Source organism: Alosa pseudoharengus, unplaced genomic scaffold (genome assembly GCF_046254945.1).
Source record: "Alosa pseudoharengus isolate Yale_2024_CS ecotype anadromous, Long Island Sound unplaced genomic scaffold, YU_APseudo_1.1 YU_APseudo_1.1_scf_11, whole genome shotgun sequence".
Classification (NCBI taxonomy): Eukaryota; Metazoa; Chordata; class Actinopteri; order Clupeiformes; family Clupeidae; genus Alosa; species Alosa pseudoharengus.
The window spans coordinates 4,995,465-5,018,615 of record NW_027468576.1 but is presented as its reverse complement, the minus strand read 5'-3'; the positions used below and the strand labels follow the sequence as shown (position 1 = coordinate 5,018,615).

The following is a 23,151-nucleotide window of genomic DNA, read 5'->3' as shown; positions in this document are numbered from 1 at the left end:
ATGAGAACTATGGCTTTGATAGCCTGACATTGGCAGAGGTTAGCCTACTCAAGTTGTTTTCTGTCACGTATGACAGAAAAAGTAGCCTACTATAGGAATCTTATAGTATTTTGGGACTAAATATTACAGTAATCTTATAGGAATACTATAGTATTTGGACATACTATAGGTACTATAGGTACTATAAGACTACTATAGAAAAACTATAGCGGTTACAGGATATTATAGAGTTATTAGTAGTACTTCTACAGTATGTCCCAATTATTCCTATAAGATTACTATAATATTTTGTCCCAAATACTATAAGATTCCTATACTACTTTTTCGTAAGGGGATTGCTCATGTGGTTAGAAAAATGGGCAACACCAGTACCCCTGTTGTCTGTATGACCCTGTACCCAGGATTAGAACCAGTCTGCCTTAGCATAATGTACTCCCTTCAAAATGCACTAAACATTCGACTATGACGACTATGGCCCTCTGTGAGACAGAAGATATGAAAGGTAAGATAAACCTTTAGCTTAAAAGGGACAAAAACTGATGAAACTCCTAAAACAAATATACAAAACAGGTAAATTTTCTATAAACAACTTTATTATATTTACATACAGCAGTGGTACTCAAAGTGTGATCCGCAAGCTATCTCAAGTGTTCCACAAGTAGATGTGGTAAAATATAATAGATGAGTTGTTTGCAATATTGAACCAACTTGTATGTAAATCCAAACAGTTCTGCAACACTGATGTAACCTATGCCAGTTTAAATCAAATGAATCCTCTGACACCATAAGCAAGGTGCAAAGACAATAAGCAAGGTGGTTCAGTAAGAAGGCCTATTGTGTAATATACTGTTGAAGTAGGTCTACTGTTTTTTTGTTTTTTGCTAGGTGGTCCATGAAACACTGACGAATAGTAATATTGCAGTCTATTAAAATAATGCAAACACAAAACAAGAACATCCAAACTATGCACAGAATTAACAATGTCCTCTTTTTGCCAGACGATGCAGACATCTGGCCTACAGATCCTTTGTAAGATGGTGCTGGGATTATTTAGGGAAAAAGGTCTGAGTTGTTGTTTCGGCTTGTATTGTCCTGGGGATCCGAAGGGACAACACACAAAACACATTCGTTGGCTGTGATGATTTTATTACATTGCTCTTTGATTGCGCTGGACCATAGGTGGAGCCATCAGGTGTTATTGTGGAGATGTCGCTTTCATCCTCCTCCTCCTCTTGATCAACCCGAGGTCTTCTAGCTGGCCTTGGATGAACAGGCTTGATGACAGTAGAGGTAGCAGGCCCCCATGCCCATGGTGTATCCGAAGTGCTTGTATCAATACTCATACTTTTCATGAAGTATTCTGTTTGGGTACCTAAAGTAAATAAATGTGTATTACTGTCAAGTTACAAGATACTAATAGTACACAGGACATTCACTATCTCACAAAACTGTACTGGCACAATGGAAACAAAAATATTTTAGTGACTGTGGTAAGGTATATGATGTACTAAGTAGCACACCCACAAGAAGACATTCGGTAATATCAATTCTATCTGTTATGCAATTCATGGGTTTCATCAGGTCCATTTACACAGGTGTATTAATCAAGCACCATGCAGTCTGCATTCATAATCGAGGTGCTTGATTTTATACACCTGTGGAAAGTGACCTGAAGAAACCCATGAATTGACTTTCCAAAACATTGACGAGCACATAAGAACCTGTATTAGCCTACTAGAAAAAGACTTCTAGAAACTAACTAGCACAACAATAAAAGTTAGATCACAAACCTTTGCTTCTAATCTAACGTGATGACCTAATGTAGGCTAGAAAGCTGTGTAGCCTGACATGAGGATGTGCTCTGGAAGACATACAAAACACTAAGTAAACAGCAAGTAATCAAACAAAACATCATTGTATGTCAATGTAATAATGGCAAGAAGACATAAATTAGACTGAAGTGTAAATACCTGAGCTCTAGTGATAGCAACTTAGCCTAATAGTGCAGGGGTATTGTGTTTTTGATTTTCCTTGTTTAGACTAGAGTACTTAGTTGAGCATAAAATATTGTTGCTAATATTATTATTTGTGTTTTAACGCTTAGGTTAGAAGATTATAGGTTCAACAAGCTACAGTGTAAATCTCTGGGTAGTGTGGTCAGTTTCTTATGAGTGTAGCTACACCAGGCACGTAACTGAAGCATTCCGTTCGCGTTATGTACTGCAACAATTAGCTTCCAATACGGCATTTCAGAATGTTTGTAAACAATAGGCTCCAAGATCCTTCCGGGTGGCAGAACGCAAGCGGCTTCCACTGACCTTACATAGTTAAAACATTGTTGTTGATCAAAGTTGAAACAATAACGAAAACGTGTTGTGTTTGGGGTTGTGCCGCCAGATATACAGCAAAAAGTGTAGGGTTTTTATCGATGTCCTTCAGAAAGAAAAAAAAATCCAGCGGAACCTGTGGGTGAAGTTTAATGCTAGTGGACGTCGTCAAAAGTAATGCTACAGAGATGGCAAGACTGCCTGGTGGCGGAGTAGCCACTTCTTACATCTGTATCCGATCATACAAACATCATCCGATCAACAAAAACCCGATCATAGCCTTTTTATTTAGATAGCAGGGAAATACCATCTAACAGACTGTAAGTCAAACAGCAACAGTCACTAAAATAACCACTCAATGGCAGGCTGAGGTTCATTTACACATTAGGCTATAGTAGGCTAGCCTAGGCTACTATGCATTTCATTTATTGCTATCTCCTTAGGGCCGTTTGCACAAAGCACTTTAAGTTTTGTCCCTTTAGTATCAACCACGGAGATTGTTTGTTTGCTAATTTGTGCTTGCTTTTCTGAGGATGCAGATGTTGGTCAATACGGGACTGTCCAAAATAATAGCAAGCTGTGTGCACATATTGTTGATAAAATCAGATAGTGAATGACGCATTACAAATCTGAGTAGGCCTATAACTAACTTTGACAAGTTTGACGGATGAAACACAGCAGTGACAATTAATTTAACGATGTTAGCTATAGTTATTAATGCACCTACTGTAGGCCTATCAATAGCTAATGTTAGCAATGAATAACTCAACTGGTAGGCTACGTTCAACGGACATAGTTGTAACTAGCTTGCTAAAGTTATGCCGTAGTCTGCAACCCAAGTTTATGATATCTTACCTTAATAATTTTCGGTGACATTTATCCATTCATCAGTAAAGCCAGACATGAATTGGACAATACTAGCTAGCTAGTTAGATATTATCCTGACTGTCATCAGGGCACCAAAATAAACTTTTTTTGTTACATTTTGCCTGGCGAACCGAACCTCATGTGGTTATTTAGGCTGCTAAGGTCGTTTGTGCAACGGAATTTCTTATAAGATAAGAAAAGGAGAAAACCTTAAATACTTGAGGGAAAATGATAAGGAAACCAAGTAGAATACTTAAATGTGTTTGTGCAGCCGATTTTATTTTAAGGGGGCCTTAAATCAGATTTTAAGGGAACCTGAACTAGGTGTTTTGTGCAACCGGCCAGTCTCTCATGTTAGCTATGTCTGAATATCCACCACGTCTGTTTTTGAATTAACTTACCTGTTGAAATGTATTAGGCCTAGGCTACGGCCGACGGTGGGTTCCCCAAGCAATTTACCTCACGTAGCATTTTCATAATTCGCCTTTGATTTCGACTGACACTTCACTTCGTTCAAACTACTGGGTAGAGTGGACGCAGCATGGCTAGAGACACATATGACTCATTGCATATTAATGAGACTTCCCATAACCGTATGAATATGAATGAGAAGTCCCGTAGCACCCCGCAAGACGAAAATCATTCATTTAAGCCATTTACTCTGTTTTCTTGATCGCTCTCCCCTGGTCAAATGACATGGAAGGGGTTGTTTACTAGTAGTGCCAATGGAGAATGCTTCAGCTTTTGCCACCCAGAAGAATGTATATTGTTATTGTGACGTCATGGTAAATTCTCGTATAGGCCTAATCAATGGAAGTAGCTACACCTGGCGTGTTAGTGGCCTGTAGGCTACGTTCGGGAAAATAGACCATTCCTCTAATGGATTTTACCAGAGCCCTTCCTATTACGGTGTGTTTCCACACAACGAAATTTCGCGTCGCTCTCATTGAGGTTGAATGGAGACGAAATTCGCCCTAGTTGGGCGAAATGAAAGCGAATCGCCGAGGCAGGCGAAACAAAGTTGGCCAAAGTTTAACTTTATTTAAATGAGGACCATTCGAGAACCAATCAGGTCCGCGTCTTTGTGTTTGGAGGCGGGAGTTACAAAAAAGTCTGACCAAGATGGCGGAGACTACCTGAGCTGTAACGCGAACATTTGTATGTGATTAAAATGTTTCTACACGAACATTGGCACTTGTATCAACACGAATTGTGGTTTATATGCCACACGAACTTAGTCAGAGCACATACACCACTAAATAGACCACTATATATGTTAGTTTAAGCACTCGATCTTTTTTAGCTAGCTGACAGGCGAAATGCTAGTATTTTAGGACATTGGATTGCATTGTAAACCTAGCTAGACAGCTAGGCTACATGCTGCAACACAGGTATGAAATATATTATGTCTTATTGACCTTGTTGTTTCTATGAACATGAATTGTTGTTTATAGGCAACATTAACTTAGTCAAGGCATAAAGACCCCTGGATATCTTCATTAAGTACTTAAACGTTTGAATTAGCTAATTTGCCTAATTAGCTCGCTTGCCACCACTGGCTAGACACTGCAGTCTAGGTTAGCGGTTTCGCCGTCACGCCCCCGAGGCGAAATTTCGCTGGCCGAAAATCGTGAGGTGTTTCGCTGTGTGGAAACACACCGTTACGGTGTGTTTCCACACAACGAAATTTCGCGTCGCTCTCATTGAGGTTGAATGGAGACGAAATTCGCCCTAGTTGGGCGAAATGAAAGCGAATCGCCGAGGCAGGCGAAAATAAAGTTGGCCAAAGTTTAACTTTATTTAAATGAGGACCAATCGAGAACCAATCAGGTACGCGTCTTTGTGTTTGGAGGCGGGAGTTACAAAAAAGTCTGACCAAGATGGCGGAGACTACCTGAGCTGTAACACGAACATTTGTATGTGATTAAAATGTTTCTACACGAACATTGGCACTCGTATCAACACGAATTGTGGTTTATATGCCACACGAACTTAGTCAGAGCACATACACCACTAAATAGACCACTATATATGTACTCGATCTTTTTAGCTAGCTGACAGGCGAAATGCTAGTATTTTAGGACATTGGATTGCATTGTAAACCTAGCTAGACGGCTAGGCTACATGCTGCAACACAGGTATGAAATATATTATGTCTTATTGACCTTGTTGTTTCTATGAACATGAATTGTTGTTTATAGGCAACTTCAACTTAGTCGAGGCATAAAGACCCCTGGATATCTTCATTAAGTACTTAAACGTTTGAATTAGCTGATTAGCCTAATTAGCTCGCTTGCCACCACTGGCTAGACACTGTAGTCAAAAGGTTAGCGGTTTCGCCGTCACGCCCCCGAGGCGAAATTTCGCTGGCCGAAAATCGCGAGGTGTTTCGCTGTGTGGAAACACACCGTAAGGCATTCTCTGATTTTACACGTCGCGAACAGAACACTTCAGTTACGTGCCTGGTGTAGCTTCCTGTAATATAGGCTAGCCTAAGCCTAGCTTGTACTAGGGGTGTAACGGTTCATGTATTCGTATTGAACCGAAACGGTACGGGCGTCACGGTTCGGTGCATGAATTTACACAGAGAATACACGGTATAAAAATACATAAAACTCGTGTGCGGATTAATTAATGTCATGCGCAATTACTGTTAAGTAGCGAGAGTTACGGGAGTTCTTTAGCGACACCTAACGCTAATCTGTAGGTCGTCAGTCGAGTCCGTCAGTCATTAGCAGCACTAAGGTTAGACCCACAAGAGTTAGAGGATCCGCTGGTCTCTTTAAGATCGCAAGTTTGAGAACTTCAGTTACAGTAACGTTAGTACAGGCGAAAGAGTGGTGGATAAGATGAAACTGTGTGTCGGCGTTGTTCAGCAGTTGTTGGGTATGTGAGTGGAAAAAATGCTACACATATTCGAAGCCATCACCCAGATGATGTAGGCTACCAATCACTGAAACGAGGGGAAAAAAAACTTCCCCTGCGCTTCAGCAGCCTTTGGATACACATACAAATAGGGCCAAAACCTATGGCTTAAATTAAATGATTTCGTAATGACAGAAAGCTATGTAAATCGCGTGGTAATTACCTTTATGTTGGGGTAACTTGTAACTTCACACATGAGGAGCTGGTAGTGTTAAGTGCATAGACAGTAAAATAAAGTGACAACGCTAACCAGGCTAATAAACAAACCATGCTACGGTGAGTTAACGTCAAAGGGCAAAGTCACGTGACTTCTAGTTGTAGTCTGTTTATGAAATGAAAGGAGCAATTTCGTTTTTAAAAAAAAGGCAAAATAGTGTGATATTTTCACAGTTAGTAGGCTAGATTATTACTTTACACACAATGAAAAATATTGAGGCAAATTGTAGACCCTTCCATATACAACTAAACACAGATGTTGAAGGTCTTGCTTAAGTGGATTTTTTCTATGTAATTTGCACTTTCAGAAATAAGAGATACTGTAGGCCTATTTTCAGTTTTATAGCTGATTGTCTTATTTTGTTTACAAGTTACAGATGGAGTCTGGGTACTTATTGTACTGTTTAGCCTACATCTTACACACTTCAGGCTGTTGCAGATAGCTCAGGGAAGAGACTGTATGACACTAGATGGTACAGCCTGAGACATGCACAATAAAAAAAAAATGCTTTCTGCATTTTTGTTTTGCTTTTCCCTCCATTGTACCGAACTCGTACCGAACCGTGATGTCCGAACCGAGGTATGAACCGAACCGTGACTTCTGTGTACCGTTACACCCCTAGCTTGTACCCTTTTCATGCATGCTAACGTGAAGAATATGAACATGCTATTTTGTAACAGACGTTAGGTGGAAAAGTTTGTTTGTACTTACAGCCTGTGAGCTGGTGGTCGATCGTCATGACGGTACAGAACCAGGTTTTCAGAACATCGATGCAAAACCACTTTCTAAGGCAGTGAGTGTGGTCGAAATGATTGGAACACAGAACTAATGTTGCACTACTTCGGTGGTGGTGTTCCAACGAAAAATCCGAACCATTTCTTCCTCAACTCATGTTTCTAAGGCAAGACATGCAACATTTGATGTGTTATTGCCAGAAATAAAACAGGCACGATTTTTTGCAACTTGCTGTTAGCTCCTACTAGCTGCAGAGAGACAATCCCCTAGCCGCAAATTCTTCCAGTCTTCCTGTAGGCGGTCACAAGCCAAGGTGGGCGACGCCATGAATAGTCAGTTTCCCTTCGGCGTCATTGGGAAGGGCTCTTTCTGATTCGCTTGTTTTTCCGTGTATTTTCTTTCATTGGCTAATGCGGGCAATGGGGGTAGAAGATCATTTTCACGTGCAGCATACATAGGCAACTTGGAGTGAGCTATAGTATTTCGAAAGTAACAAGTATTAAACGGTTTCTCAGTGAATGTGACCTTTAAAACATTTATTTCACACTCGCTGGAGAACGGGCTGTTACGCAAACAAATGAATTAGGGTGGTCTCCGTTTAGAGGGAGAGCAGATAGCTAACAAACGTTAACAGCAGATAGCTAACAAAAGTCCTGTTGGCCAATTTGAGGATTTTTTTTTTACTGTAAAGGCGACTGTGCTTTTTCCCATCATTCAAATTCCAGCCATGCAGAAAAATGGAAGAGTATGCATGTTTGAGGAGTGCTGAAGAGTGCTATGGAGATTGCATTATTTGCAAAAAATTTAGACAAGATATCCTTTATAGTGCAACAAAAAGAAACATTCTCCAGTGCATCATTACTGCATATGATGCTGAAAGGGAAGTGGACCTAGGACAAATCCTCAGCTATGAACTGATTAATGTCCCTGTACTGTAGCTATTGCAGATAGCAATTGTTATTTGTGAAGTGGAAATAAGTCTATCCTCACTTAAGTGCTGTCTAGCAATGTGGAATGTCCAGTAGTGATCACTGCAAAAACTGCTCATGGGTCATTCCACGTCAACTCAGCCACCCATGTACATGACACCTCTCAGATTTTGCTGAAAAGCGGTGATAATATGCCTTGTGTTACCAAACTGAGGAATCTGAAGTTTCAGGTCAATATCTTAAACGGTTTGCCCGTGGCGTCCATTTGAAATTCGGGTGCCACGGCCCTAATTGACACATTGGAATTTCACATTTCATCCTTTGCCATTTTTGGAAGCCCATAATGTCTGTTCTAATAGTGGTAGAGGGCTGTAGCCTGTACTACACAATTCTGGAGGCAGAATCAATATTCCTTACTGTTTGGAGGAGAGGTGGGTCAACAAAGTCCTAAAAAATGTTGACAGCATGTGTGATTTTTCACTTTTTGGGTGGCCGTAGCACCACGATTAATGATCATATTTATTCTAAACAGGATTATTTGTTATATTTGGGAACTTTGCTCTTGCCAAAATTAATTTGAGGGTTATGGTACCACTGATGGGGGTTTTATGGGGGTCCAAAAACCCTCTCCGGCAAAGGTGACTTTTTTGGAACCCCATATTTGGACCCCCAAATGACCATGTGGGCACTCTATGATCCTAATGGGATTTAAACCAGATAAAGATACATATTTGTTCTTTCTTTTTAATGAAATAACATTTTTGACTATGAAGCTCCATAATATGAATTTTATTCTTCATAATGCACCATTTTGGACATTGTTTCCAGAAGTCTGGAATGTAAATCAGGGAGAATTTAGTGATGATAAAGCATGAAAATAGTGGAAATAACTTAGTATTATGCTCAGTGATGGCAAACAATTAAATACTGAGATACTGTCACAGATTAACCCCTTATCCCCCATGAAAGAGACCCTCCATCAAACGTCAAACTAAATAACAAGAATGTTACATAGTGTAAGAACACTACAAATAAAAGAGTTTTTCCTTACCCCTGACACTCTCCAAATAAAATTAAATTGAAAATTAAATAGTGTCTATAATATTATCCAAGAAATTGTGGAAGCAGTGGCATCATTTTGTCATGGTCATTTTGGTCAAGTTTGTATTGGCGAGCACTGTGTCCATAGATGTCTGGCACACTGACACAACAAATGATATGTTGGAATGGCACCCAACAGGGGATCTATTCTTTGGTCCGATGGCCATTTTAGGATGTTGTTGACACACTTCATGAATTTCACAAAAACATCACCATGTTCATCTCGAATTGTGTAGTACTGGCTACAATGACCTACCACACCAGTTTCCAGCCCTCTACCACTATTAGAACAGACATTATGGGCTTCCAAAAATGGCAAAGGATGAAATGGGAAATTCCAATGTGTCAATTAGGGCCGTGGCACCCGAATTTCAAATGGACGCCACGGGCAAACCGTTTGAGATATTGACCTGAAACTTCAGATTCCTCAGTTTGGTAACATAAGGCATATTTTCACCGCTTTTCAGCAAAATCTGAGAGGTGTCATGTACATGGGTGGCTGAGTTGGCGTGGAATGACCCTTATTAAATTACACTGGGAGCAAAGAAGACTATCTTCACTTTTTTTCCCTTTGCAACTGTCAAAGAAATCCCATAAACACGGGAAGGCCTAGGGTAGTCTACATCAGATGGCCTTAAGATTAGGCTCTTCTGCATAGCATTAAGTGATTTGCATGCAGTAATTTGAACACTGACCTTGATCTAGCCTACTTTGGCTATTTAATGGTAATTTATTGCCAAAACACCACACAATATAAATGAGCAATAACAAACAATAAAGGACTTAATCACACACAAACTACTATTTTAATGACTACAAAAATAATAATTAAGTAGGAAGTTTAGAAGTTTAAAACCCAGAATTGACCAAAAGTGCACCAAATTCAACACAAATGACTCAATACACTTGCAGGAGGCCTGCGTCCTTTCTTTTCCAGATATATTAGGATTTGGATATCGTTTCAGTATCGAGTATCAAGATATTTATTGCAGGTATTGTATCGAAGTCATAATTTTGGTATCGTGACAACACTATGCCAGTTTTCTAGATGTCGATGATCGGAGGCACTACCCCCAACAAGTGATGCAGCTCAATGGCATATTAGAAGAGCACATTATCAAGCTCTAGTGTGGAGGCAAGCACACATACCAAATCCAGTGTTACTAGAAGTAAAATGTTTTTTACTTGTCGGTTGTTACGAACGGTGGATGCAGTTCTGCATTAGGCTTATTCCCGCTATCTAAATTCATATACTGTAGGATATATTCTGAGTTGAAGGTTATCTGTGCAACTTGTTATTGTGATGAAATGCATTAAACACCACGGGCCCTATCATGACATTCTAAAGTGCATCGTCACTCGTCAAAAGTCTATTCAAATTTAGTAGGATGTCCAGTTCACATTGGGAGGGGTTTCGTTATCAAAAGTGGAGCGCATGGCGCAACAAGGTGTCCCTTTAATGGCGCAAAGCGCGATATGTCAAATAAATCCATCGGTATTTTGGCATTCAATGGCGCATTTGAAGGAGGCTGCTTGCGTGCGCTGGTGTGTGTTCATGAATGATAGAAGGATGGTGCGTGCACCTGCCAATATGACTGTTGACATGCGCTCTTAAAATAGCATATGAACAACTCGCCATTGACTTCTGACCAGGTTTAGGTGGTGTATGATAGCGATTTTTAGACGCACCAGGCCCCTCCCTAGGTTGTTAATTGCCACACCCCTGGGCGCGATGTTTAAAAAATAAACGTGCAAAATACCGAATTCAACTTTGCGTGGGTGAAATACGAACTTTACGCCATGCGCAGGTGCCCAAAATACAGCCCCACATGAGTGACTCACTATGTTAGCAATAAAAATATGGTTGTGTTTTGATTAGAATTTCCGAGTTTATTACATGTTAACTGTGATCATGTTCCCATTAAATATGTTAATAAACTATAGTATCGGTTCTTTAATGCTCAAACATGTATTTAGAGAACACTTTTATTTGGTTTTAGTGATTACTTTTGAAATCAACCCAATTTAGGGAAAAATAAGCAAAACAAATCGCTATTTTATTTTAAAATGCTGATTATGCGGCTTAGAACTCAGAATTGAGCTTGGTAAACAAAATATTCAGAATCAGCACCCTCAAATTAGGTAAGAAAGGTGGTTTACCAACTTTTCCTCAAATTTGCCATCAGAAGTTTTCTTCTATGAAGCTGGTCTCCCACTAGTTCACCAAAAGCTATGGTTTTGCTAACCCATTCGCACAATAAATAATTTCTTAAAGGTTCTCTCCATTGTTAACATGCAACATTTCTCCATGTGGGATAGTGTCAAGCAGTGAAGTGATAGCCTATTGCAGGTAGGCAATGTTCAGGCAGAAGACTGGCACTGCTTTCTCTGTTCGTATTTCTGTCCTTCTGAAGACTGCGTTAAAATGGTAAAAAAAAAAATCCTGTGGAGAAACCCCCGGACCCCCGCTCACATCAGCCGCACCCCCTCAGATAATACTTCCAACGTCCCTGTCGTGACCTCATGAGCTAAACCATCAATGAAAGCAAAACAAACATAAACAAAACAGCCAGATGCCTCTTCATAAAATAAGTCACCTTCATAAACAATGACAAGTTTTATCGTCAGACTGCGTGCCGTTTGGAGCAGTGGATCGGTAGGCTATATTAAAAGCAGAAGATTTTCAGTTTGCTTCGGGATTTAGGCCTAATTCACTTTTGGATTGAAGAGGATGAAATTCCCGTGCACAGCCTTCCAGGTGCTGGTGAGGTGCAGTCATCAATTGATAGACAGGAGAGTGAAGGATCACCGCACACTGGTGGGATTTCTTTGCTGATTTTATTTAGTGTATGTCTAAATAAAAGACATACATAACACAATAAACATTATTTAGTCTAAATAAAATCAGCAAAGAAATCCCACCACTGTGCGGTGATCCTTCACTCTCCTGTCTTTCACTTTTGGATTGTTTGATTATAGTGCCAAATGTTAGACCTACAGTACGTCTCCTGCGGCAGTTCTATCAGCCATCGAAATGAAAGCTCATCGGTGGGGTATACTACGAAGCACGTTAGACATATCTAGGCTATGTAGACATATCGAGGCTTCACAAAGCCTTGACTCAGGGGTATACGTTAAGTGATACTACAATAGCAGTTATGTGATATATTTGTCAAACTAGGCTTTCAGCTCAGATCTGTGCACGTTCTCGGTGTTGGGATGACGTTGGCCAATCGTGAAACGTGGAGACGCCTATTTAAAAAACAATTACTTCCGCATTTATGAGCGATCGTGTAATCTACACTGCTGTCATTTTTAGTGTCTAGCCTATAACATCAAATAAATCGATTGTCATCAGATGTTGTATGGTATGCACGTCCATAGTGGCATATTTGCACGCATAACACTATTAAAGCGCATTCGAAATACAAAATGTTTGTAGAGGCGGAGCACCTGTAAGATATATGACAGAATCCTACACGTGAGTACTTCGTTTTTCAAGACAATTGATTGGTCAGTGGGCGGTAGATTACACGATTTGAGCTATAACTTGGCACATAACCTCCTCCCGACCAGGTTTAGTTGCGAGCATAAGATACCATGGTGATATAGCGACGCTAAAACAGATCCACTTTCGTGTCACAGCATACCCTGGCTATGAGCGCAACATACCTCACTAACCCATTAATCAAGATTTGTAGTATACCCCGCAGGGGGTAATATTGTGGAAACAACTGAAAAAACGTTGGGTAGGCTAAATATATGGTCCATACTGTAGCATGGCATGCATAGACTCAAGGCAGGCAAAAGCCGACATTCCTAACCCTGCTCACAAGTGCCACCTGGTGGTTGTTTGGGTCATTGCAGCTTCATTGGGGAAATATAAATAAAAGACGCGTGATTCACGCGTGAGGTCATGTGAGAATCACGCGTGTAGCCAGACAATTTGAAGTAGTACCCACTTTATATCGGTTATTGTTTTTTGAAAAACTCATATAGAAATCTGTGTGGGGGGGGGGGGATCTCAAGGAATACAGCTCCCATATACATCTCCCAAGTGATAATTGACTTGTCACAGGACTCAACAGCAAAACAATATATCTGAATGGAGTAGTATTATAGCTAGTCATTCTGTTGTTGGTTGTCCTTAAACTTGTAAAGAAACCGTTAGCCTAAAGAAATCTAAAGCTTTTCTAACCTGCAGATGAGTGTGGAAGTGAATTTGCAAGGGATGCCTTCCCACATTCTTGATGGTGTCCAGAAACAAGAGACCATTCAGATTGACAGGTTGGTAAACTATTTGTGTAATAGTAAAAACGGTCACAAATGCTTGTCTTTAATGTAAATCCTGTTTCCTATAAACAATATATAAGCAATACTGTTAACCATGCTCTTCTAGGTCCTTTTCCAAATTCAAAGTGGGTCCATGGGATCCTACTCCTCTTGGAGAGGCTGTGAATCTCCACCTTTCATATTACAGGTGTGTGCTTTCCGTTTGTTTGTGTAAGTTCCCAAGACAGAAAAAAGTCACCCAGAGACACTTCACTCCTGCCATAAAACGTGACACCAGAGGGAGTGAACCTGGGCTAGCTTCCTCAATATGGAAATGATGGGCTGAAATAGCTGCTAAAGTAACACCTGGAGAAAGGACCCAAACAACATAGCTGTGGAGGAAAAAATTGGAGGAAAAAATTGTTTTTAATTAATTGTTTTTAATTAATATCTAAAAAAGTATAAAGTTCTCAAAAACAAAACCAAGTTTGTATGATAAGAGGTTCAAGCTGAATTGGACTGTAGAGATGAAAAGAAGAATAAGAATTTTAAAAAGAAAGAACTAAACTAAACTAAAGAATTACATTTCCTGAGTGAAAAAACAGTGCATGGGTGACATTTATTACTGCAAGCGCCCTTGGCTTGCAACGCATCTAGCATGTTTGCCTTGTGTCGTGTTTTGGCAACTTTTCTGGCTATCACATTATACATGCTATAACTAATATATGAGCACAGGTAGGAATCAGCGTTTCCGCTAGAAATTGGCGTGACCGGCAGAGGTTTTGTTTTCTGGACATTTTGATGATATGCAGCTCAAATATCCTATTATCGCTTCTTAATTAGTCAAGTTGAGGAAAACTGGAGGCAGGCTATGTAGCTTAAAGAATGAAATAGTCAAGCCGTATAGAATGCAACATGTTTATTAGCATAACTTTCAAATAGACGGGAAAAAACATAAACATCCGGACTTATTAATAAGGTGCCTGAATTGTTTTTACTAAAGTCATGGTTTAACAAACCTTCCCCACATAAAATAAATCTGAATAAACCAATTGTTTTTACTCAAACAAACTTAATTATACACTCTCTGTATGTCTCGTATTTGGCTGGTAACATTTAAATTGCTCACTGCTATGCTGTGGATTAAATGATTCCTTGTCAAATTAAAGTGTAAGTTCAGTGTAAATTGACCCATAGTCCTGTTGTTTAAGCTCATCACATGCAGCCCATAGGAAAAAGAATGAGACAATTTGGGACAACATAGGCCAAGTTATGGACAGGCAGCTTAAAGCAGACCCATGGGGCAGTGGGGAGTTACTTTCAGTTTCCGTTTTGATGCCCCATTGGGTCTGCTTTAAGCTGCCTGTCCATAACTTGGACAACTTCTCATCTAGTGTGCCATTATCAACAATAACGCAAAGTTAAATTATGACACAAAATACAAAAACATTTCCAATACCTGGAATTTTATTCTCAACAATAACAGTATCTGTATTCTTAACAAAATAGCCACATCAACATTTCAGAGACTGAGAAACAGCTAGCCTACACATTTAAACTAAATAAATACCGCAGCATCTTTTAATCCAGCAGTTTGCTGAGCTCTGACATTCTCAGCCATTTCATACGTCGCTGAACACTTCTAGCTGACGTGGGAATGTCCTTTATTTGTAACTTGATGGTTTCTTTATTTGGCAAGCTTTGAAAAAGAGCATCTGAGCAACTGAGAAAAGCCTCCTTAATAAATCCGTAAAACGGCTTCCCATGCTTTGCAGTGCAATGCAATATCTTGCTTCTGTCCCGTTATCTTTAGCAGTGGTAATCTAGTCATGAAGTGGCGTGAATGCCTATGCTATTGACCAGATGGATCAACTACCGATGAATTGAACATAGTCTCACGCAGACGCACACACACACACGCAGACACATACACACACGCACACACACACACAGAGAACCACTTTGCACTTACGCAAATGGGCTACGCAACCATGACAACCGTGACAGGCACTCAATTACACCTACACATCACCAATGTGCACTCAATTAGACCTAGGCCTACACACCACATTAAGATATGCCTAAAGGTAATAGTTTAAAAATCAATATGAAGTATTCAAATTACTAAATATGTTTAGCTACTAGTAATTATGCAGATTATAAAATAATATACATTATTAAGTAAATACACTTTATATGAATTTCAAAATATATGAAATAGAAACATGACACAAGCCATCATTTTCCGTGTGTGTTTGTGTGTGTGGAGAGAGTCAAGCAGAATCTAGGATGGCCACTGGTATGAATGATCACACTACAGTATATTACTGATGACGATGACGTCACTGAATGCCGCCTTATAGGAGAAATCTGGCCGATTTTACATGGATCGCTAGACGTTACGGAGTACGGTCAATAGGAGAAAAAAACGTCCAAAATCGGTGCTACCGAACTGGAGTAGCTGCAGCTAATGGCCAGTGCTCCCAGTGAGCTACAATGCTGGGTCTGGGGGCATCATATAAACAACCTTTTTGTTTCTCAAAATGTCATTAAAAGTTACAGCGGGGAACTAAGGGGAAATAAGTATTGAACACATCAACATTTATTTCAGTAAGTATACTTCCAGTGAGGCTATTCACATGTATTTTTCACCAGACGTTAGTATTAACTTAGGTAATCCACACATATTACAGTTTTTTTTTTTCAACGGCTTACACACTAAATCTTTGCTTGTCACACAATTTTCTAAACATGTCTTCCAAACATCATAACCCCACACCAAATCTGCAAAACCATACACTAATTTACAGTGTTTGACTCAGTTTTCAATTTACTAAAACACATTTTGCAAAACACCACACACAATTTTTTTTACAACCCATCAAAATGCCACACTAAATCACCAGTGCTTCACTCCCTCTCTTCACATTTGTAAACACTCATTACTTTACTGAACACCATCCAATCATTGCCTTAGTATAGGCCTATGAATAGATATATTCTGTAGGTAGAGGATAGAGGAGAGGTAGAGGATTTCCGGTTGATATGTTCAGAACCAATGCAGATACTTTGAAAGGAAAATTACAGTAATCAAACTTCAGCTTCCAGTAATGTTCTACAAAAAGTCGACTTTATGTAAAACTCTATTTTTGTTTCTCCCCAGGTTACCATTAGCTCAATACATTTGTCTAAAGACATATGAATACATACACAACCCAATGATGCTAACCAGATTTAAGCACAATTTAGTACAACCTGGAAAATCATTGTGTGGTGGTCAATGTTGATATTGTGGTGGGCTGCCCCAAATAAGTCAATGTATGGGAAACACTGCTTATGGACTGTAATGTTTGGATTTTTTTATATGGGTGGATTATCTGAGTTAATACTAATGTCTGGTGAAAGTTTGCAAATAGCCTCATTGGAAGTATATTTACTGAAAGTTGTTGATGTGTTCAATACTTATTTTCCCCGCTGTATGTGCAACATGAACAAGGCCCTTACGTCACAAAACGATGCGTTTTCAACTCATTTACTGTGAACAAACTGTTTGAATTCAAAGTTTACCTTTCCTTGGCATAGCAGGTGGTAACACCATGTGGCAATCATTATGTACAATGTGCACAATTTTATGTTAACCACATTTTAATCATGTGAAAATGTCTATATTCATGTAACAGAAACCCCAGACTTCTCCTATCAGAGAAAGCATTACGCTTAACTTACCGTCATGCAAGACAGAACAATAATCCCCAGTTCACCTGCTTCTTGCTTGGTACATTCATTGTGGACAGAGGTGAGTATGTTTTGTTAGCTTCAGAGTTCAGATGTTGGAAAAGACACTGTAGAGATATTTTGTAATGTTTGTCTGAAAATACAGAATCCTGTCTGATTCGCTGTTGCAACCACAAACGTAACTCCCCAGAAACGCAATCAACATTCTCATTACAAAATACCTTGTTCATCTGAACAGATGTATAGATAAATAGCTTGCAAGGCTTATGTTATTTGCTGATCCCCTTACACCAATCCACTTGAAGAATGGCATGCAATATGTCAGGGTTTCTGTTAACTGATATTCACAGTGTTTTGTTTAGTTTTTTTTTTTTTTTTAAAACGATAACATTTAAGATGTTTGGTAGTAATTCTCATACAAAACCTAATAATAATGGGATTTGTGTTAACAGCGAAACAGCCTAGGCTGTACCTTTTTTCACCAAAAGACAATGGTTTCCATGCACACCATATTCCAGTGAATGACCATATTCAGAACTAGATATACTACAGAACGGTACAAAATATGACCGCCGCCTAGTCCTGCACGTTCTCTCCGCAAAATAAATCACGCTTGTCAATTTGTCTCCATCTCCTACTCCAGTGTTTCTCAAACTGGGGGACGTGCCCCCCTGGCCGGGGGGACATTTCGCAAGGGGAGGGGAGAGAAATAATATTTCTGTGGGGCCACATGGACCTTGCAGTGGCAAAATGCAAGGGGCATGAATGAGTCTATATTTAGCTTGGCCAAAAACTAAAATGTATCATTTGAATTCTCAAAGACTGCATTGTCAACAACTAAAGCAGACATCCACAAACTGGACATTTAGGCTATTGGATTTGCGTCATAGGCTGCAGATAGTTTCTATTCTATGCCTTCTTTACAGTTAATAGCAGCCTCTTGAAGAGGCCCTCTTCACACTCCTCCTTATTTTAGATTTACAATGTGCAAGAGTGCATTAGACTACTAATTTAAACAGCCAATTTAATCACTATTTTCCTTCCTCGTTTTTGTCTCGCAAACTCCACTACAGTAAAGGCGCATTATCGTTAGTTGTATCTTGTTTGCCTATTGCGCAAAATATTGTTATATTCATTTCACATTCTTACAACGTTGCCAAGGCTATATTGGTGTTGTGTTGTGGCTCAGACACATGGGCACCTGCAGGAATAAATGTTACTTTGCGTGCATTCAGGGGCTATTACAATGATCCTATATTTCGAATTTCGTGCAGTCTTGAACCTGTCAGCCAAAGATGCCTGCGATTACAACGCCTCGTTTTTGCTTTTTCATTTTCAACTGGGTGGCACTATACCTCAAATGAGTTTATATGGGATGGGTTGACATGGCCCCTTGAGACCAACATACGAAAAGAAAGTTGCTCATCCTAGGCCCTATGGTTCTCAAGATATTCACAGAAAACTGTATCCAGCCTACCCTCCTTTCGGGGGGCCTTGTGCAGCGGAAAATCAATGGTTCCATGCAGTGTTTCCCCTAGAAACTTTTCCAGCAGTGGTGGAAAAAGCTTCCTTTTAGTCAATTTTAGCATGGGTGTCTTAACTTTTGCACAGCACTGTATAAACTATATAGACTTCTCTTTCATGCCATTACACTGTATTGGTGCTGTGCAGGTAGAATTGAGTGTCTGTCACTTTAAGGCCGTGACGGCCCGGGAGGCTTGCTTGATTCTCACGGTTTTAAGCTAACTTGGTAACGTTGTTGTGCATGGTGCTTAAGGATATATGGATGAAATGAATTATGTTTTATGTTCCAGCAAACTTGTTGCTGGAAGTTACAGCCTACAGAGACTATTTTCAGGTGCTGCGTGATATCTTTGTGCGGCTGCGCCCATGGTACATTTGCAACGTTCCTTCATTATTACGCCGGAGTGAGAGTATAGTTCCATGTCAAAACAGCCTAGAAAATCGCCACGTTTCATTTTCTGTTAGTCTTATTACACTTTCTAACTTCAGAAGACACATAGGAAAATTACTGGAAATCTTAGTCACTTTTAAGAGTGATGCTAGCAGGCGAGATGCTAATGGTCTAATCCGATTCAATGATCTATGCTAGGCTGGAGCCAAAAGTGGTATCGCCAAACTCACAGAACAGCTGTATGAACTGGAAAAGGGTAAAAGTATCTTTTAACTGGAAAATGAGCATAATTCCCCAAATGGTGGAATATCCCTTTAAACTTAAATTCTAGAAGTGCCCTGCTTTTCACTATGTTTGCGGAGTGTCAGAGCATCAAACAAGCTACCAAAATTCCTTGCATGAACATGCAAATTTAATATTCCATAAGGGGCATTTTCCGACTAATGTGTATACATGCCACAATATTCCAGTTAAAAGAGGCATATGCTAGGGGTGTTATTCCAGTTTTTAGTTAACTCATTGAATGCCAAGCTGTTTTCGGAAGCTTTGTCCTAGAGTGCCAGCAATCTAGACCATTGTTGATGATTTTTGTACAGCCACAGCATATTCTGTGTTATAGCTATGAACACATACAATGGCTCGTTAAAGTTGAGACTTTAAGCTTTCAGTGGGTGCAAACCGTGTATTTCTACATGCCTCTGTTCCTGAGAAATCCCAAGCTAAACAGTGGCTAGTTTTCATCAAAATCACTGTTTTTTTCTAGAAATGGAGATAAAACGTCTTTCATGAAATATGAAGTGTTGCCTGTAAACTTTCCGGGAAGTGATCAGCGAAACCTGGCGAGACTGCCACCTAGTGATAGACCCACGAAAATGGCCTGGTTTTAAGCTGACGTGCGAAGCGGCAACCGAGTTATGATAAAATGTCCAGATAAAATGTCCAGATTGTGCGTTTTCATGAGTTCGTCATATATTTCATTTCCATTCATCACAGAGTTCCCAAAATCACATAAGGTGTGTTTGTGTCTAGTTTCGTAATTAAAAAAAAAGCTAAAAACGTAATATTACGTTTTTGGCACTCAATGAGTTAAGATCGCCATCTCTCCAAGTTAAGATCCTCTGCTGCCTGCCGCTCACATTGCAATTTAACAATAGTAGCCTAAAACTAGTCAGAGGTTATTATGGCACGTCCAGTTTCACTTCACATATTATATATTGTATTGATGTAGCCTATTTAAAACATTAACTTCTCAGTGTTTCCTCTTCATTTAGCAGCTGCTTCAGAATTAGGGGAGAGACACAATATTGTCCAGACGCATAGTAGGCTAAATGACCTCCGCTAGCTACAGAAAATTGCAGTGGAACAATAAACAGCAATGCTAATCCGAGGTACCCCTCTTTTATTCCATAAATATATTGTTTTTATAGACGTTAGTGGCATGCGCTATCAAGAGCTTCCATGTACTACGCATGTTTGTCAACATTGCAAAAACTAAAATTTTCGCACAACTTGGTGGAAAGGTGTAGCACAGGCTAAACCCATTCATTTCTGGAGCTGATCGTATTGAAAGTATTTCCCATATCGTTGCCTATTAGCAGAGGCGGACAGAGTACACAGCTTCATTACTTGAGTAAAAGTACAGATACCCTTTGCTAAATTTTACTCAAGTACAAGTAAAAGTACAACAGTCAGATGTCTACTTAAGTAAAAGTACTGAAGTACTTGTTTTTAAAAGTACTTGAGTATCAAGAGCAGGCTTGGAATTTCACCATTCTGGGGGCCAAGGCCACTTGGCCATATTTGGTGGGGGGCACAAAGGCCGCATGTCAGGGCACCAAGGCCAAAGTTAACTATACAGTAGTAGCATATAAAAATGATCAAAGTTGTATTTAGCCTATTCACTGCAGTAGACCTGCATCACTGTATGAAACATTACAAAAACATGAAACATGACATATTACATGGAACTGTAAATCATCTGATCATCTAATACAGATATCTAGGCTATATATAACATTTATTTTATATTTGGCCTGCTATGAAATCATGTATTGAACAATTTAAGCACAGCTCAGCTTTTAGGAAACTCAAATAGCCTATGCATGCTTAGCATTTTGTGATCATCCTCTGATTTACCAATATCTAGGCGATATTTGTAACATTTATTTTGTATTTGGCCCGTTATGAAAACATGTGGAACAATTTAACCACATTGTAAAACTTAAAGCCCAAATTTGGAGACATCCATGCATGTCGAAATTTACTGCAAATTCAAAACTGGATTACTCTGGAATGGTTAACTGTACAGGGGACTGCTTTACACCCTTGTGTTCGGTAAGGTCTGATGTTTATTCTGATATATGGTTTGTTGTGTGTTAAAAGAAGGGTTCGTGAAGTATAAGAGATGAATGGGTAGAGAGATCATGGACGCAAAACCTTCAGCAGAATGTATGATTAAATTTAATTATATTATTTACTTTTCTCGCGAACCGTTCAACACAGCAATTATCGGCTAACATAGTTTAAAAGCTGAGAAAAAGCTCTTTCATGTGATACTTGTGATGTCTGTGTGATGATGAGTAGGCTACTTCGCAAGTAGTTCAACTGAGAAGAATGGGTGAATTTGGACGCACTTTCTTTCTTGCGCTGTCACTTTCTCCACTTCGTAAAAGACTAAATTAATTTGCGCTGTGAATGTTAAGATTATTTTGACAGGCCACAGGCTAAATAAAAATCGCTATTAGTAGGACGCAAAGCAGAATATTGAAAGAAGGGGGCACCAAGGCCACCGTGGCCTGTAAACCTCTGATTTTCAAAGGGCCATCACGGCCAACGCAAGGGGCTACGACGGCCAAGGCCGTCGTGGCCGCCGTGAAATTCCTACCCTGATCAAGAGTACAGGAGTAGCCTACATTTTCTAAATATTGCATTACTACTGCCAGTCTGCCACAGTCATACACGTAGATTACGGTGGGGACGGGGGGGATATGTCCCCACCACTATTTATAATTTGAATTTTGTCCCCACCACTTCTAAAAAAGTGCAAACCAATTGCGACCGAAAAAATCCCCACATACTGAAATCATCGAGTCTAAGCCATGCGATAGGCGCGCACAATGACATCCTCACAGCATGCACACCTGCCTGGATATGTGTGGGTCGAGTGTTGCGTGGTTAAGGTTTTTTAACATCTGCACCCACCTGACCCTCCAGTCATGTCCTGCTAGAGTTGACTGTAGCTCGGAATGCAATTGGTTGCCATAGGCTATCCTAAAATCCAGCGATAAAACAAAGCATGAACTCGAGCGTCGGTCTGCCCTATATGTATATTGTAATGTTTACCGATAGGCTATCTAGGCGATATTTGTAACATTTATTTTGTATTTGGCCTGTTATAAAATCATGTAGGCCTATTGAACAATTTAAACACATTGTGAACCCCAAAGTTGGAGACATGCATATAGACATTGCTGCAAATTTAAAACCGGATTACTCTGGAATGGCTAACTGTACAGGGGAGTGCTTTAAACTTTAATTAAAACTTTAAACTTTAATTACACCTTTGTGTTCGGTAAGGTCTGCTGTTTATTCTGATATATGGTTTGTCATGTGTTGAGTGAAAGTTTGCGAAGCCAAGATGAATGGGTAGGGAGACGGGCGCAGAAAATATGATTAAATTAAAGTTGGCTACTTTTCTCACGAACCGTTTAACACAACAACTAACCACCAACATTGTTTAAAAGCTGAGAAAAAGCTCTTTCGTGTGATACATGTGATGTCTGTGATGAATAGGCTACTTCGCAAGTAGTTCAGCAAATTTGGGTGGGACAGAAATACAGAGCAGCAGATCAGGGCTGGCCATATCGGCTCTGATGTACATTGATTTAAATGCATTATCGCTTCACTACCCAACACGCGAACAAGAAAGAAAAGAAAAAAGAAACCAACGAGCTTATGTCACGATTTCCGATAGGCCTAGGCCTAGAGAAAGACAGATATTGGTAACCTAACAAGTAGGATTTGCTTTGCCTACTCTGCTGTTTGGTTGTCCCAAACTTTGAGACGACCCATACTCGCATTAACTGAATCCCGAACTGCGATGTTCCAAACAGAGTGACAGGATGCAAT

General features: G+C 39.8%; 1 protein-coding gene across 2 annotated transcripts in view; it reads left to right on the top strand.

Moving 5' to 3' along the window:
• stil (STIL centriolar assembly protein) overlaps positions 1-23,151 on the top strand; it is a 56,410-nt gene that overhangs the window by 3,785 nt on the left and 29,474 nt on the right. For both annotated transcript variants that reach the window (XM_076277794.1, XM_076277793.1), the window contains exons 2-4: positions 13,306-13,388; positions 13,501-13,581; positions 17,054-17,169. In XM_076277794.1, the coding sequence (XP_076133909.1) occupies positions 13,306-13,388; positions 13,501-13,581; positions 17,054-17,169 (280 nt within the window). The remainder of the gene's footprint in view (positions 1-13,305; positions 13,389-13,500; positions 13,582-17,053; positions 17,170-23,151) is intronic.